This window comes from Staurois parvus, unplaced genomic scaffold (assembly GCF_062004578.1).
Source record: "Staurois parvus isolate SC_StPar_1 unplaced genomic scaffold, SC_StPar_1.0 ptg000013l, whole genome shotgun sequence".
Taxonomy (NCBI): domain Eukaryota; kingdom Metazoa; phylum Chordata; class Amphibia; order Anura; family Ranidae; genus Staurois; species Staurois parvus.
Window position 1 is genome coordinate 17227143 of NW_028317809.1, and position 18997 is coordinate 17246139.

The 18997-nt window shown below is 40.0% G+C and overlaps 1 protein-coding gene across 2 annotated transcripts in view; it reads left to right on the top strand.

Moving 5' to 3' along the window:
• ANXA3 (annexin A3) overlaps positions 1 to 18184 on the top strand; it is an 80592-nt gene extending 62408 nt beyond the window's left edge. For both annotated transcript variants that reach the window (XM_089676226.1, XM_089676235.1), the window contains exons 8-13: positions 5009 to 5065; positions 11064 to 11157; positions 14442 to 14537; positions 15596 to 15654; positions 15920 to 16042; positions 17988 to 18184. In XM_089676226.1, coding sequence (XP_089532352.1) covers positions 5009 to 5065; positions 11064 to 11157; positions 14442 to 14537; positions 15596 to 15654; positions 15920 to 16042; positions 17988 to 18047 — 489 coding nt within the window. In that variant the 3' untranslated portion in view covers positions 18048 to 18184. The remainder of the gene's footprint in view (positions 1 to 5008; positions 5066 to 11063; positions 11158 to 14441; positions 14538 to 15595; positions 15655 to 15919; positions 16043 to 17987) is intronic.
• The last annotated feature ends 813 nt before the right edge of the window (positions 18185 to 18997 follow it).

An 18997-nucleotide genomic window follows, 5' to 3' on the forward strand; every position in this document is an offset into this window, starting at 1 on the left:
TGACATCATATCCTGCCCTGTGTAAATGTCAACACAGGACAGGATAGGACAGGGACCGATCATCCGATTTCAGCCTGAAATCACTGGCTGAAATCTAATGATTGATCCCTCCTGGATCAAATCGTGCCGCCCGCAGGTCGGCGGGAGCGCGCGCGCACGCCCCCTACCCGCGAATGTGTCGGGAGCGCAGAGCACGTTTTAAAACGTGCTTTTGCGCTCCACTGCCGCCCTGCACATGTATATACACAGTAGCAGGGCGGCAAGCGGTTAAACAAACCAAAAACCACTGAAAAATTTTGAAAAGTTTTTTCTTAGTTTTTGTTATAAAATTTTGTAAATAAGTGATTTTTCTCCTTCACTGATGTGCGCTAATGAGGCTGCACTGATGGGCACTGGTAGGCTGCACTGATGGGCAATGATGAGGAGGCACTGGTAGGTGGCACTAATGGGCACTGACCTGCACTGATAGGCGGCACTGACTGGCATTGATAGGTGGCACTGATGGGTGACACTGAAAGGCAGCTCAGATGGGCACTATGTGGCATTGATATGCACTGGGAGGCACTGATATGTGGCACTGATGAGCACTGGCATAAGGCACTGATGGACACTGACAGGTGGCACTTTTGGGGCTACACTGATCATCCGTGCCCTGATGATCTGTGTACATGTCCCCTCGCGGAAAGCCGATTACCTGCTCTCCTCTCCTCACGAGCTGTCAGCGTGACAGATCGAGAGGAGAGAAATGCCGATAACCAGCATTTCCCTGTTTACATGTGATCAGCTGTGATTGGACACAGCTGATCACATGACCGAGCCAACATCTTCGGCTCTTTCCGTGATTGGTGATCGGACACAGCGCATCGCCAATCGCCACGCTGCGTGCTCCCTGAGCCGCGCATGCGCAGTGAGACTGGGAGGACGTCATATGACGTCCTCCCAGAACGAAAGTACCACCTTGCGCCCGTCATATTACTATATGGCGGGCGGGAGGTGGTTAAAGATTATTTAGATTTTTTAAAGTAGCATATTAAAGCTGAATTTGAGGCAGATAAAAGACCAATTCATGCAGTGTGATTTTAGGTGGTGAGATAGTGCTCTTTTTAAAGGAAGAAGCATGGAAGCTGCCACTGCTGACCTCTACTCCTTTAAAGTACTAGATCTCTGGCTGTCATATTGTTTGAGTGGCTCCAGCATTCTTTAATCACTATAGCATATAGATTAGGCTCTGACTTCACAGGGCATTTCCCCATCTGCATGTTTTTTTTTTTTTTTTTTCTGATTATTGTCTCAAAGTATAAACCGAAAGTATAATTAACCGCTTTAGCATCGCCCCATAGCAGATATACTGCTACAGGGCGGCAGCGGTGCGCAAAATCACGTGTGTATATATTCGTGATTTTGCATTTCCGGGTAGAGGGCGCACGCGCCCTACCCGCGCCACCATTCACGGCTGTCAATTACCGGCTGGTGATTGCTGAGGATCTCCAACATAAACCCATAAACAAAACAGTTCTCTCCCCTGACAGCTCCTGCACACTGCTTTGCTTGGCTGTGCACAGCCATGCAAAGCAGTGTCCTTACAGTAAAGCACGCACACAGTTAACCCTTTTATTACCCCAGATATTAGCCCCTTCCTGCCCAGTGCCATTAGTACAGTGTCAGTGCTTTTTATTATCACTGATCACTCTATTGGTGACACTGGGGATGTCAGTGACACCAAGTAAGTTCCCCCCAGTGTCAGAATGCTCGCCGCAGTCCCGCTATAAGTCACTGCTCGCCGCCATTACTAGTAAAAAAAAAAAAAAAAAAAAAAAAGGTCCAGTATATATACCGCCATTTGTACACGCTATACCTTTTCACATAAACCAATTAATTTACACATATTGGGATTTTTTTTTCTTAGCAAAAACATGCAGCAGAACACATTTTGCCCTAAATTTATGACTAAATTAGATTTTTTTTTTTTCACTAGACCTGTTTAATAGCAAATGTCAAAAATGTTGTCTTTTTTCCTCAAAATTGTCAGTCTTTTTTTTTTTTTTTTTTTTTTTTTTTTTTTTTGTAGCGCAAAAAATAAAAAACACAGGTGAACAAATACCAGCGAAAGAAAGCTCTCTTCGTGGGGGAAAAAAAAGGACATAAATTTCATTTAAGTGCAGTGTTTTATGACCACGCAATTGTCAGTTTAACCCAGGGGTGGGCAAACTTTTTGACTTGAGGGCCGCAATGGGTTCATATATTGGACCCGGGGGCCAGACCAAGAGTAGATGAATGATGTGTATGTGTCATCCATAGTAAGTATAGTAATATTCCCCCATAGTAAGCATAGTAATTCATCCCCCATAGTAATTCATCCCCCCTATAGTAATTCATTCCCCATATTAATTCATCCCCCATATTAAGTCCCCAAGCCCCCCCTGTGTCAATTCACTTACCTTTGCTCCGCGCGTTCCTCTCGCCGTTTTCCCGCGCCGTTCCGGTGTAGCATGAAAATCTGTCTCCTATGAGGATCTGTACCCCTCGATGTATCTGCGCATGTGCCAGTTTCAGGCATTAGCAGCCGATCGGCGATCTCCAGCACATGCGCAGATACGTCGAGGGGGACAGATCCTCATAGGAGACAGATTTTCATGCTACACCGGTCTTCAGGGCGGACTGTGAGAGGAGCCTAGCGGAGCCTAGCTCCGCGGGCCGGATTAAAAGGTCCGCCGGGCCGTAGTTTGCCCATTGCTGGTTTAACCGGTTCCCACCCAGCCTATGGCCAGATGGCAGCCGGGCGAGCACCTCGTCCCTCCGGGTGGACACCATATGGTGTCCTTTCAGGCTTGCACAGTTTGCCTGCCAGCAGAGCTGTGCAGCGGTGCGATCTGTCACTGGCCGTGTACCTCAGACACGGCTGATGACAGATCCGTGTACCGGCCCCAATGCCAGTACCACGTGACCTACTGTAACCAATCACAGCAGGTCACATGACAGTTGTATACAATGGATGGCTTCCTTTCATGCCATCCATTGTATACAAGTGTGTCTAGCTGTGAATGGTCACAGTGATCACATGCACAAGCTGGGCCAATCACAGCCCAGCTGTGTCATGTGATTAGCTGGCCAAATCGCAGCTAAGCACAAAAACAACCCCCTGAATGAATCGATGTCATTCAGGTAAATGCTTGCTTATAGCAAAGTAATTCTTTGACATAAGCAAATTGTGTAAAAAAAAATAAATAAAAAAAATACTGATCACTTCCCCAAAGTAGTACAATGTTACTATGGTAACATTATACTACTTTGGTCATAATGAAATATGAAAAAAAAGAGAAAAAAAGTTAATAAAAAATAAAAACAATTATCAATTTTTTTTTTCGTACTGTCACCAGTCAGTGTCCCTGATCACCGCCATGCCAGTTATATGATGACGCTGTACTGCACTGGTGACAGTATGTAAAAAAAAAAATAGTGAAAATCTTTTTTTTTTTTTGTTCATTTCTGAAAAATTATGACAAACAAATTACAACTTCAAAAAACTCGCCATGCCTGTTATGATATACGTCGGACTGTCTACTTTGCAAAAAGAAGTCATTTGGGGGGGATCTGTACTGTTCTGACAGTCTTGGACCCCAAGAAATTAGATTGGCTGTTAGTACTTCAGGAGTGATCAATATTCAGATCTGTACCATAGTTTGTGAACTCTATAACTTTCCTACAGACTAAATAATAAATACTAATTTTGGTTATTTTCACCAAAGACATGTAGTAGAATACATTTTGGACAAAATTTATGAAAAACACTTATTTATTTGCAAACTTTTATAACAGAAACAAAGAAACGTGTTTTTTTTTTGTTTTATTTTTCAAAATTTTTGGTCTTTTTTTGTTAATTTAGCAAAAAATAAAAACCCCAGCGGTGATTAAATACCACCAAAAGAAAGCTCTAGTTGTGTGAAGAAAATGATATATGAAGAAAATGACTATTAGTTTGGGTACAGCGTTGCATGATGATTGTCATTCAAAGTGTGAGAGCGCTGAAACCTGAAAATTGGCCTGGGCAGGAAGAGGGTAAAAGTCCCCTGTATGGAAGTGGTTAAGCAATGCAGCGTCGTAACGCAAAAAAAATTGCCTGGTCAAAAAGGGTGTAAATCCTCTAGATGGCAAGTGGTTAAAGACAAAACTTTTTTTTTTTTTTTTTTGTTTTGGATAGAGTGTAGAGGGATCAGAACACAGCAGGCTTTTATTGCGGTTTGTGTCCCCATCACCCTAATTGTCCTGTTTACCGTCATCACTGAAGGTGAAAGAAAATCCCAAATTTTGAGTTGTCACCAGAAAAAGAATATATAATCTTTTAATGGGGACACTAGTTCTGGTGTCCACCAGGGATTCCCTCGCTTTGGAGGAATTTCCTCTGACTTCCTCTTTTGGCTATGGTATAAAAAAAAAAAAAATTGCCTATAGTTCTGCTTAAAGACAGACGAGCATCATGTATTTATAGATAAGAGTCAGCAATGGCAGCCTACATACAGAATTTCTCTTGGTATATAGAAACTAATATGAATGGTGAGTTGGGTATAAAAGCATGTCCATCTATTGGTCTAGAAGACTGGCATCTGATTGACTGTGTCTGTTAATATCAGCCTGGTTCTGATCTAATGCATGTGAACATACAAACAGTATACATATTCATGTTTTTACACTTATGAGTCCTGTAATTATTTATATTAAACTATTTGGGAAAAATGTCTGATATACATTATGATCTTCACTAGAACACTGCAATAATTATTAGAGTTTCATCTTCTTTAAACTTGGTCTTTGTTGGAAGGTTCTGTTATGGATCTAAAACCTAATGGAGATGCTGTAATGATAGGTGAGAACACACCGAAGTCTTTAGTGAATGTTATGGTGAAATTTACCTCAGTGTACGGATTGAGGCCTTTAGCTTTGCTTACAAAACACAATCAATCTCCATATACTTAATCTATAAAAATTGATTCTCCTTTCTTTTTTTCTGTAGGCAAGACGTGATGAAAGTTCAAAAGTGGATGAACATCTTGCTAAAAAGGATGCCGAGGTAAATTAAGCTAGACAGGCCTCCCCTGCAGCCCTGTGCCACTGACACCTGATAATGATATATACGGCCTGCCACCCGCACTTAGCATACTAATGACTTGTAATTTCTGCCTCTTAAACAGTCCTATTTATCAAATAGTCATTTTTAGTCAATGTCTGATGAGCTATGTGCATATTGCAGCTCAAAGAATAGGTAATTTAATGCAGCTGGTAAAGAACTGAGTAGAGGGGTTGATGGTACTTCATGGGAGATCTAGCTGATAAGCAAGTCCAGCAGAGGGATAACTACTATGTCTTTGAAGCCAGAAATGGGTTGGACACATTTAGGTACAATAAGGCTGTTTACATAGTTGCTTTAAGATGTAGGCAGAGCCAGTGCAAAAATGATTACACCATTTAGGGTATCTAGCGTATACCTCAGAATTATTGGAGTTTATATCTGAGTTATGTTAGGAATCATACACTGGTTAGACATTGATTTCAAAAACAGAAAATTACCCTAAATTAAACACACAGTGGCCATTGCTGCACTTTTGTACTTCCACATTAATAAATGAACTTGCATTAATTTATTTGTTGTCATGAACGATGTCTTTAATATAGTATATACATTATCTCACAGAAGTGAGTACACCCCTCACATTTTTGTAAATATTTTATTCTATCTTTTCATGTGACAACACTGAAGAAATGACACTTTGCTACAATGTAAAGTAGTGAGTATACAGCTTGTATAACAGTGTAAATTTGCTGTCCCCTCAAAATAACTCAACACACAGCCATGAATGTCTAAACTGCTGGCAACAAAAGTGAGTACACCCCTAAGTGAAAATGTCCAAATTGGGCCCAAATTAGCCATTTTCCCTCCCCAGTGTCATGTGACCCATTAGTGTTACAAGGTCTCAGGTGTGAATGGGGAGCAGGTGTGTTAAATTTGGTGTTATCGCTCTCACTCTCTCTCATACCAGTCACTGAAAGTTCAACATGGCGCCTCATGGCAAAGAACTCTGAGGACCTGAAAAAAAGAATTGATGCTCCACATAAAGATGGCCTAGGCTATAAGAAGATTGCCAAGACCCTGAAACTGAGCTGCAGCATGGTGGCCAAGACCATACAGCGTTTAACAGGACAGGTTTCATTCAGAACCGGCCTCGCCATGGTTGACCAAAGAAGTTGAGTGCACGTGCTCAGCGTCCTATCCAGAGGTTGTCTTTGGGAAATAGATGTGTGAGTGCTGCCAGCATTGCTGCAGTCGTTGAACGGGTGGGGGGTCAGCCTGTTAGTGCTCAGACCATACGCCGCACACTGCATCAAATTGGTCTGCATGGCTGTCGCCCCAGAAGGAAATCTCTTCTAAAGATGATGCACAAGAAAGCCCGCAAACAGTTTGCTGAAGACAAGCAGACTAAGGACATAGATTACTGGAACCATGTCCTGTGGTCTGATGAGACCAAGATAAACTTATTTGATTCAGATGGTGTCAAGTATGTGTGGCAGCAACCAGGTGAGGAGTACAAAGACAAGTGTCTTGCCTACAGTCAAGCATGGTGGTGGGAGTGTCATGGTCTGGGGCTGCATGAGTGCTGCAGTCAGCGAGGAGCTACAGTTCATTGAGGGAACCATGAATGTCAACATGTACTGTGACCTACTGAAGCAGAGCATGATGCCCTCCCTTTGGAGACTGGACCGCAGGGCAGTATTCCAACATAACGACCCCAAACACACCTCCAAGATGACCACTGCCTTGCTAAAGAAGCTGAGGGTAAAGGTGATGGACTGGCCAAGCATTTCTCCAGACCTAAACCCTATTGAGCATCTGTGGGGCATCCTCAAATGGAAGGTGGAGGAGCGCAAGGTCTCTAACATCCACCAGCTCCGTGATGTCGTCATGGAGGAGTGGAAGAGGACTCCAATGGCAACCTGTGAAGCACTGGTGAACTCCATGCCCAAGAGGGTTAAGACAGTGCTGGAAAATAATGGTGGCCACACAAAATATTGACACTTTGGGCCCAATTTGGACATTTTCACTTAGGGGTGTGCTCACTTTTGTTGCCAGCGGTTTAGATATTAATAGCTACGTTTTGAGTTATTTTGAGGGGACAGCAAATTTACACTGTTATACAAGCTGTACACTCACTACTTTACATTGTAGCAAAGTGTCATTTCTTCAGTGTTGTCACATGAAAAGATATATAAAATATTTACAAAAATGTGAGGCGTGTACTCACTTCTGTAATATACTATATATACACTATACTAAAGATACATTTCATGATAACAAATAAATTAATGCAAGTTCATTTATTAATGTGGAAGCACAAAAGTGAAACAATAGCCACTATGTTTAATTTACAGTCATTTTCTGTTTTTGAAATCAATGTCTAACCAGCTTATGATTCCTAACATAACTCAGAGATATATATAAATGTGTGTGTGTGTGTATATTATTTTGTGTGTGCAGATGATACACTCTAGCTGTAAAGAATTGTATCTTTTTTTTTTTTTTTTTTTTTTGTCAATTGTGTACGGTTAAATATTTTTATGCATTTTGTCCAGTATTAAAGTCACCCTTCAGAGGCTTTCTCCCAAAGATTACCTCTCCAGGGGACCGGACACCTGTGTTTGCTGTATGTGCAGGAGGGTAATTGGTCCCATCAATGCCCCTATGTAGTTTTTTCATACTTTGGTCCAGTCTAGACAGGTTCTACCTGCCTGTCTCTGCCCACCACCAACCTTGTGTACCTCTTTTTTCAGCTCTTCCTCACTATATTGGCACATGCAGGATGCACTGATCTGGGGTCTGTTTTGCAGTGGGTTCATGGGCGAGCTCTGATACAAAGGCAGACTGTCAGATTACTACTGTGCTGCCCTGAAGGAGTGTGCAATCTGTAGCTTGCTGTAGTATCATCATAAGGATCTCGCCCGCCGTCCGAGGCAGCAGAGTAGTTATCTGGCAGAAATCAAAGCCCATCTTTCCCCATCGCTCCAACTATTTACAACTCTGCTTCACTGGGATTTCTTAAATTAATCTCTAAACAACTCATCTTTGGGGAAAGGGCAGACTGTTTTCTGCCAGATCGCTACTTTGCTAACAGCAATCTGACATAACAAAGCCTGCTTTTCTCAGCTACTGCAAGTTGCTTTTCTGTTTGCTAGAACAGGCTGAAAAACGCTTGGTTTTGGCTAGACTGCGTCTCCCACAGTGACACCATTTTCAGCAGGGAAATAGATGCTGAACTTATGGTTTTGTGAGTGTTGGTTTGTTAGAAATTTTTCTCAGTGCACACGATCAGAGAACATTGCTAGAGGACCATCCACAATAGCTGTATCTTTAACGGCTTCCTGACCACCCTATGGCAGGGCTTCGCAAAATCACGTGTGCTTACATAGTAAAGCACAGCACACAGTAAAACGCACACAGTTAACTCTTTGATCATCCCAGAGGTTAACCCCTTCCTGCCCAGTGTCATTAGTATAGTGTCAGTGCTCTTTATTAGCACTGATCACTGTATTAGTGTCACTGGGGATGTCAGTGATGGTCAGTGTCTACCCCCCCCCCCCAGTGGCAGAATGCCCGCCGCAGTCCTGCTGTAAGCTGCTGATCACGGCCATTACTAGTAGAAGAAAAAAAAATATTTGGAAATGCTGTAACTTTCACGTAAACCAAATAATTTACATGTATTGGGATATTTTTTTTTTTTTTTTTGCAAAGACATTTAGAATACATTTTGGCCTAAAGTTATGACGAAATGTGATTTTTTTTTTTTTTTTTTTTCTGGAGATGTTTAATAGCAAAATGTAAAAAATATTTTTTTTTTCTAAAAATTGTCGGTGTATGTATATGTGTGTATGTGTATATGTGTATATTGTTCAAAGGGGTTGTAGAGGTTGTTGTTTTTTTAAAGTTATTCTGTTTTGCCTAGAGATCAGCTTTAAAGCATATCTCAACCCCTAAACAAAAATGCAATATATTGTAGCTTAAGTGCTTGGATGTAGTGGCTGCATGTTTTCCAATATGTTGGGTTTAGAGTTCCTTTAACCAAGCACAGTGTGAATTATTATTGCTGAAGTTCGTTTTTTTTTTTTTTTTTTTCGAAAATACCATGGACCTCAGTGTCTATTTGATGCTCGAAAGATAAGGAACTTAGTGGGACTTTTGAGGTACAAAAGTAATGCAATATAAATTCTAAACTTGCGATGGCAAGAGGATAAAGGACACCACTGTAACCACCCGTGTAATCCTATGTATGGGGTGATGGCCTTAGGCTTCATGCTGGCCACGCCCTCTGATGCATTTTGCCCTACCCACTGGGGCCTGATCACAGAGGAGTCACTCCTCTGTGGTAAAGCCCAGGTGGGCTGGGCAAAATGCATCTGAAGGGGTGGCCAGTGTGAGGGTTGAGGCCATCCCCCATACATAGGATTACACGGGCGGTAAGAGCGGTGTCCTATGTATGGGGTATGGCCTCAACCCTCACACTGGCCATGCCTTTTGATGCATTTTGCCCAGCCAACCTGGGTTTGACCACAGGAGTGACTCCTCCTGTGAACAGGCCCCCAGTGGGTGGGGCGAAATGCATCAGAGGGCGTGGCCAGCATGATGCCTAAGGCCATCCCCCATACGTAGCATTACACGGGCGGTTAGAGCGGTGTCCTTTCTCCTCTTGCTATGGCAAGTTACTGGACTTTGATGCGGACACCTTTCCCCTACATATGCCGGTGAGGTGACTGTTTTGATAACTTAAGACAAGACACTTCACACATCAGTTTATAAATATTATTCTGTTAAAATTACCCATATTTTATGTGAATAAATATATATAAAATTTGGTGAAAATGTTATACTGTAAGTACTGAACTGCTATCAACACCTCCTTCTCAGATCTCCACATACTCCTCTGTCTCCCCCCCATCAGGACTTGTGTGGTACTTTCTGGTGAAGAGAGTGCAGTAGCTAGTGACCTGACCATTGTGTTCATAAGTACTTTGAATCTGTTTCATTCCGCCTGTGATTAATAAGTGTTTCATTCTATCAATGCTTTGTGAAGTGGAAAGTGGGCACATTAGCATGATGTCTGAGTACCTGGGATGGAAACACTTTGAGACCTTTCTATTTCACCTGGTATGATTAAAATTTAAAGTGATTTGTAAACCTCAGACATGAAATATGAACAAAGCATATCTCTCTATTGTGCGTACTTGTCTTATCTCAGAGCACTAGCTATCATTTCTGTCTGCTTCTTCATTCCTCAGAAAAACATGTCAGTAGTGACATATGCAAATATCAAACACCAAAAGGTAAAAAGGCAACAGGGGAGGGAGTTCCAGCACACAGCTTGTGATTGGCAGCCTCAGCTATGTTGTGTGAAAGTGGAGTGTCCCTTCCCTCCAATCAGCTCTCAGAACGTTTCTTCCAGAGCTCTGCACTGTGTAACTTTAGCTCCCTGCCTCTGGAAGCTCACACAAGCTGTATAAATTCTGCACTTTATCTGGAGTCTTGTCCTCTCTACATTAGATCAAACAGGATTCGTTTAATCTCTGCGTATCACCTGAGGCCAGTCACTTCACTGGGTATATGTGAGGGTTTACAACTACTTTTTAATACATTATTCATATTAGCTATGCTTAGTTTATCAAATTGGGGTTGTTGGTGATTGATGTGAGCTTAGATATATCTATTATCCAGATTAATTGCCAGCCAAGCAGAAGAGAGCTGTATCAGAAGTCCCCAAACTTGTGGGTGCAGGAATGACATTTCAAATATACCAAGATATGTTAGGCCACGCTAAGTATTAAAAAAAGCAGTAATTTTGCTGTAAATGTTATACAGTTTGGTTAAACGTATCTGAAAATGTACTGTCATTCACATACATATGTTGGAAGTGTATAATGTAGTATGTGTTCAGATACACAGGTATTGAATACCTGCTGGGGGTCTGCTGTGAGCAGTTGTTTGTATTAAATTTTCTGTTTGTTTTTTTTTTTTCTTTCATACCTAGATTCTGTATAATGCAGGAGAGAAAAAGTGGGGGACAGATGAGGACAAGTTTATTGAAGTTCTTTGTTTGAGAAGTTTTCCACAACTCAGACTAAGTATGACATTTGTTTTCTTATTGAGAACTAAAACTTCGTGGAAGTTTAATAAAATTATTTCCTTTTTGGTATAAAGTGGAGTATAGGCCGTGGTCCTATGCAGTCTGGCACCAAAACACACTACTGAAAGCTCACATTTCCCATAACACCTCAGGGTTTGTAGAGCACATGCATTGTAGTTTTAGCTATTTATTATACTAAAACGTGACTAGGTTTCAGCACAGTAGACTGTCAATAACCAGAGTCTGGATGGTGGGAAAAGATCCAAGCCATTGTCTTCTAATTGCCTGCTCCTGTAGTGGATTGTCTTTTTGGCTGTGGCAGACAGGAAACCATAATCACGTTGCAGTCATCTGCTCTAACAACCCAGGTTTACATGGCTATGTAACACTGCAGTTTACACTTCTTTGCAATCCTTAGAGGCATTCATGGTGCAATGCCAATGGACTGGATGATTTAGTAGAGGTCAACCTTCACTCCTAAGAAATCAGTGGTGATGCTATAGTGATGTACAGTATTCACCTGCATGTGGGAATAGTGTGAATGAGATGAACTATGCATTGTGTGAAATGTTATGTTTTGTTTATCCTTGGATAGTGATCTACACAGCACGGCTTAATTATCATAGTTTAGCTATGACCATCAACTAAGTTGATAACTAGTTTCACCTTTTCCCAGAAAAGGGCCCCTTCAGATTTTTTGGGGAATGTTGAAAACTGTGCCTCTTTAGCAATCTTATGTTCATACCTGTGTGGGTTATTTTTTTTTTTTTTCAACATTAGCCATCATATGCTTTTGGTTAAAATTCAATATGCCTATTTAGAAGAACAGTTGAAAGAATGATGATATATACTGTACAGTATAAGGTGTATACCTAAAGATGGAAAGGCCTGGAAAAAAAAACAGAACAATTGGGAAAAAGACAGGCTTTTAATTTTTTTTTTTTTCTGGAAAATTGGAGAAGAAAAAAAAAGAAATATGTGGAATGTGTTTTTTTTTTACAATGGTAAATATATCTATGAAATGGTATTCAAACTACAGGCAGTCCCCAAGTTACAAGATGGGTAATGATGCACCAATACCAATACAGGAGTACTTGTGAAAATGCTTCTGATACTGGAGACCGATACTTTGTGGTGAAATTTGTGTCAATACAAAATTCAAAGTGCAGCGCAAAGAATAGCATGCAATTTGAACAAGAATGCTATTCCTGTCCAAATAGCATGCAGTTTCCCCGCCGTTCCTGTGTGAACCTGGGCTGGTCATAGGCTGAGTTCACACAGGAGCTGTGCAGGAAACCTCCCTGCACTGATCCCATGAGTGGCGAGTGAGAGAAGGGCATGTGGGGATGTATACCTTGGTGGCAGATGCTCCGGATTCTCAGCTGTAGGAGAGGAGAGAGAAAGCCATGGGGATTTGAAATCCCCACTGCTTTCTCTCCTCTCCTTGTAGAGATGATAGTTCAGGCTGGAGGGCTTTTGATTGGTCAGCACTGTCACATGGACATGTTCAGATAACGTCACCTCACTTTCTGTCCCTGTGACAACTGGATTTTGAACATTTTGGCTTGTCGTGGAAACAAGAATTGGTGATAAAGCTTCAGTGCAGACACCTTTTTTCCTATGATAAGGAATTTCCATTCCTTATGGGTAGAAGCCCCCTCACTTCCTGTTGTCTCCCTCTGTTTGGAAGTATGGGTCGTATGTAAGTCGGATGTATTCACTTGGGGCTTGCCTGTATATAACATGAAGACGTTAATGAAATAATTTAAAACTTTACATAAAGTCTCAGAAATCTTTCAAGTTCTTTCAGCTGAAGACAAGCAAATCCTGGAATACAGTTCAAGTAATACTATACTTCTCAATGCAGTTCAGACAAGAGAAATTTGCATTTCTGCCTCTAGGGGACACTGCAGGGAAAAGGCTCCAGTTTAGTTTGCTTGTGGGCTCCATCCTGTACCTCCTACAGTTGGGTGATTGTTGGGATACAGTAGATGATAGTTTCTGTCCACTCAAGCCTTCATTGACGGTTAAGAGTGAAATTTGTCTGACCAATTAGTTTATCTTTATAACCTTTAAAAGATTCCTATTAATGTTCTCCGCCATCACAGCATAATGTTTCCCTATAGTCTGGTCAATAAATTGTTTTTCCTTTTCCTCTTCTCAGTAAAATGGTGAGACCAACTTCTAGAGTGTGGAAACATTTTCACAGTACAATTTCTGCTGAGAGCAAAGCTGTAATTTGCAAATATTGTGAGAAGAAATATTCTTTTCCAAATGCTACAAGGATGACAAGACATCCTTACATGCCAGAGGTGCCCTAAAGACATTAAAAAAAATACTTTATGGACTGAATGATGAGAACTAGAATGAAAGTGCAAGTAGCTTTTCCTTCCAGAGTTCTCATTCCAGAAACACTTTCTACTGCTTCTGGATCATCGCAAAGTGATTCTTCACCAGCAGCATCTTCAAGTAAAGAAGTGCTACAAACCACTGCCCCACAAAAATACACAATCCCTTAATTTATAGATAAAATGACACCTGAAAATCTGTATTTTTATATCGTGCATAATACCTTTATATATACGCTGCACTTCAACTTACTTTTTTTTTTTTTTTTTTTAATTTTTTCCAAAATTTCAATTTTTTTTTTTTTTTTTTTTTTTTTGCCCAGGAAGGGAAAAATTTTTTTTTCCCATGGTTTCAAAATTTCTCGGAAATTTTACATCTCTAGGTATACCTAACATCAAGTAATTGTATACATTTTCCAAGCACTTTATCATGAATACTATAGTAGAACTGGGTAGATAGTCTCTTTGTTCTCAAAACATCCTTAGTTTTTTCATTAGTTGTGCTTGTGCATTTCTAGAATAATTTTCTGCTTATCACAGTTGCAAAGGGTGGTTATCTGAGATATGACCTCTCTCATCAACAATCCCTGAATGTTTTCCCACCATCCTGAGTAAAACAGTAGAGACTGTTGAGTGTGAAAACCCCAGAAAATCAGCTATTACAGAAATATGCTACTGACAAAAGATTTTGACAGTTGTTCTGGTGTTTTGATGTGCACATTTAACTGAAGCTTCTAGCCTGTATCAGCATGACTATTTGCATTGGATGTTGCTGAATTATTGTTGGTTTAGATAATTGCATGAGCGAGCAAGTATACAGTTGTTATTTAAATCAGTTTTGAAGTGAAGTTAGGCCAGTATGTTACTGCATGGTGGGTGAAGGATGATATTCAGTAACCTTTACCTAAGGGTGGCTTTTTTTCTTTTTAAACAGTATTTGATGAATATCAGAAAATCTGCACTAAAGGTATTGAGCAAAGCATAGCTGGTGAAATATCTGGTCACCTTGAAGATTTGCTTCTGGCCATAGGTAAGACAAGAATTCTGCTTGCTGAAATCATTATTTTGCAGGTGCGAGGGCAAGTATGGGTGTACCTGAATATGGGTATAGCATGTAACATGTTACAGAAGGTGAACTTATGCTTTTTAACATTTATGCTCTTTGGTTGTCATGAACTCCCCCATGCTAGATACACCAAGAAGATAGACAATGAAAGTGATTGCATATCATGGATTGTCAAGCATCATGATTAATTGCAGAAGTCATAAAACTAAGGTGCCCATAGACAGCAGATAACTTTTTGGGGCAGATTTGATAACAATCTATTGTCTGTTGTGCAGTGCATAACAACTCTGGACGTTTTTGGAGAACAAAGTGCTTGGGCAGAAGAGAGACTTTGCCTGATTTGTTAACACTCAGTGTCAGCACGAGCTGTACACAGCTCTGTGTTCTCCATTGCCCTAAACTGGAGCATTCATATGACCAGATAACACCAAATTTATAGAAAACAATTACCAAGAAGACATAACATAGTTTGATCATAAATGAATCATTATATCATACATACTCTACAATACTTTCTAAGTTACTCAGAACCTATATCTAGATCTGGGGTCCTGCAGTTTCACTTCAATAGCTGCATGCTTGTTTCAGGTGAGTGACTCGGATCAGTATAACAATGCAAGAAACTAGAATTTTGAAGCTCCTTCCATGGTTGCTGCATGTCAGTGGTTTTTAGAGTATCTGTTAAAACTAGTGGATATAGAATGGACATTTGAAAGGTAGCAGCAGTGAAAGGAAGGGATCTTCAGGACAACTGTTGTACTAACTTTTCAGATTATGTTAGAAGAGCAGGTGTCGGGTAGTTTAATACCCCACTATCTTAAAGCAGTCTGCTATCACTTGCCATATTAAAGAACACTTAATTATGTAGTTTTGTTGCATAATGTATAAATTATAGAAATGCTTTTAATTTGTGCATAAACAAAGTTCTATTTAATCTTCATTGGAATTAAAATCTGAAATGTATTTAATGTACTGAAATCATCTAAACTGTAATGCTAACATTATATTATTATGTCATGCAGTAAAATGTGCAAGGAACACCCCTGCTTTCTTTGCTGAAAGGTTACACAAAGCCATTAAGGTATTACTATGCATTGTTTTTTTTTGTTTGTTTTTTCTTCAAAAAGTACTTCAAGGCCATTTACTGACCTGACCACAAAATAAATATTTTATCTTTAGTACTTTTGAGTTGCATTAATACTAACTTGTTTGTGTATGTGCCTTTTAGAGGATGTTCCTTATTCTGTAATGTGAACTATATTTGTGTGCTTTAGTCATATCTGTATTATTTACTTTAACATATGCAATCACCTGGGTTTTATTTTGAATTTTCCTTTGCATTGTAGGGTGCAGGAACAGATGAATACACTCTTACAAGGATCATGGTCTCCAGATCAGACATTGATCTCTTGGATATCCGTAATGAATATAAGAAGCTTTCTGGGGAATCCCTGCATTCAGCAATCAAGGTGATTGTTATGTTAACAGTAACATGTTTTGAAAAGATACCAAGGTCCAACCTATTTTAAATCTGATCCAGAACAAAACAAAACACAGGCATCTTTAGATCATTGCTAATGGGTTATATGCAGCTTCAGGTTACTGGGCACAGGCAAAAAATAAGCTGTGAGCATTCCCTATATAACCCTTCCCACTCCCACCTGGCCCAAGTTTTGTAGCAAGCAAAATCATAAGAGCAGAGGGGAGGAATATGTTTTCTGTACTCTACTCCAGGAAACCGTTCACTGGTAAGTCATATCTTATTTTACTAATTATACAGTACAGGACACGTGCTTCTTTAACCTCTTTAGGATTGCCTGCTCGCATTGTACTGTGGATGGGTAGCTCCTACAGGTACAGCAACGTACCTGTAGGTCGCTGTGTGGTTCTGGGTTCAGGGTATGTGCAGTTCCTCCGTCATCGACTTCTGCGGTTATTAGATACAGCAGGATTTTGTCAGCAGGTCCTAGCCACAGAGAAGAAACAAAGACTTTTTTTAGTGAAAAGCAGCACACATTAATATTTGTTAGGCACACACTTAACCCCTTGATTACCCCAAGGTGTTAATCCCTTCATAGCCAGTGTCATTAGTAAAGTGACAGTGTATAGTATCACTGTATTAGTGTCATTGATTATGTCAGTGTCAGTGTCAGATTGCCCACTGCACTATCACAGTCCCACAAATAAAAATTCCAGTATATATTCTAGATTGTAGTTGCTACAACTTTCACACAAACCAATTAATGTGCACTTTTTGGTATTTTTTTTTTTTTTACCAAAGACTTATAGCAGAATACATTGTTGGCCTAAATTTATGAAGAAATTTGATTCTTTTTTTAATGGATAGGTTTTATAGCAGAAAGTTTGGTTTTTTTTTTTTTTTTTTTTTGTTTATATAATAAATATAAAAAACAAGTGGTGATCAAGTACAACTAAAAGAAAGCTCTATTTTTATGAAAAAATGATAAATGATTTAATTTGAGTACAGTGTTGCACGACTGCTCAATTTCCTGTTAAAGTAGCTCAGTGCTAAATAGCAAAAAATGGCCTGGCCATGAAGAGGGTAAAACCTTCCTGAGCTCAAGAGTTAAATGACTGGAATGACCAAAAGCAGTCCAACTGAGGGGTGGATAACACAGTTAACAATGCCAACAGACCCACAGAACAAAAATGGTTTAAGAAGCCTTTGAAGCAGCTTGTAGCACCGTATGCCCTAAATTGACATCAGAAGGGGTCTGAACCTTCCCCTGTTTAAAAAAGGAAGGCCGATAGCAAGTACAAGTATTAGGAGGTGATATTATGCTCTCCACACCATTCAATCAGAGAATGCCTAGTATTAATTGAAAAAAACTACAAGGCGTTCTGTAAATGGTGGCAATGCTGAGTGAGGGGAAGTCACTTCACACATGACCCTGAAGATCACAGCTATCACTATAGTAACACCCACTATTACTGTGATTGCCAGATTTCCCATCAGAACCTAAGATATGTAATATTTGTACCTGCGTTGATCCAAGCTGGACATCTGCGAATATGCAATAAACCTCATACCCAGAGTTCAGCTTTATGTTCGTTAATAAGAGGCGTCACCTAAACTCCAACCTTTCTACACGCATACAATCTACAAATGAACAGTTACGGTGTATAAAGGCTAACTGTAAATAGATGTTTTAGTCATTATAATTTTTAAACCTGAACACGGTTATAAGCAATTCATATATGTTTTTATTCTGTTATATATACCTTGTTAGTTGTCAGAAATCCAGTCATACTAGCCAGCCTTATGAAAGGGAATATTAAAGTCATAACGAAAGAGCCTCCCATATGCATTGTTTTCAGTCTTCTGCCTCTGATGACAGCTAATTATAAAGGTGTGCTTTAAACACAACATTGTTTTATATTTGTTGTCTTCAGTCGGATACCTCTGGGGACTACGAGGCAGCGCTGCTGAAACTCTGTGGAGGAGATGATTAGAGGAAGAAATTGGTGAAAATATTACTACTGTGAAGAAATGACATTTTTAGTATCAGAGTTATATTTGTTTTGCCTCTGCTAAATGTTAACACACAAAACTACAGAACAGCTGCTAATAAAGAATACATTGCTATAAATGTCATATTCTTATTCTGCTCTTTTCTGCTGGGACAGGGTGAACTGATGCTGTAAGTAGGTCTAATGTAACATGATGTAAAATATAAATGCATCTTTAGTCAGAAAGCAAATGTGTGACAACAGTCTATATGGTTGGTATCAGAATTTCTTCCCATTTCATTTCTCTCTCTTCCCAAACACAGTAAACCAAGCAAATACCTGGGTGTTTTAAACTGAGAAAATTAATTAAAATGGATAATTAGACCTCTTGTGCACTAGGCATTTAGCCTTTGTTCATATGATCCTGGTGATTAAATGTGCCTGGAAAGCACAGGTGCAGCGTCCAGCTCCATTGCCTGTTAAAGGACATACAGCTAACAAGGGCAAATCCTATATTTCTGGCCTGACCAGTTTCCTTTTAATTCTTTATTTTTGAACAAAGGAAATACATACAATACACGTGCATATATTGAGGTAGAAAAATATTGTGAAGACAAAATATCATGCAGAGACAGGTGAGTACAGATGCATTACAAATATGCAGTAAAACTAGTGAGGTTTTTAGGTGGCACAGCGTATTCAGATTACAGAAAAAACAGGTGCATACTTCCAGTATTAAGAAGCATAAAGAAATTAGAAAAATGTAAAAAGAACACAGTAATCAACGGCCAAGTGGAAGAAAAGCAAAGGGAGAATGAACTAGTGGAGGAAGATAGGCAGAAAAGATAGGATAGGCTCTCCCCGTCACCAGACCAGCTCAGGTCCATAGAGTATGAAACAGTAGATGGTCTCATGTAGACTCTGTGAAGGTTTTGTAATCATCAGAGTACATG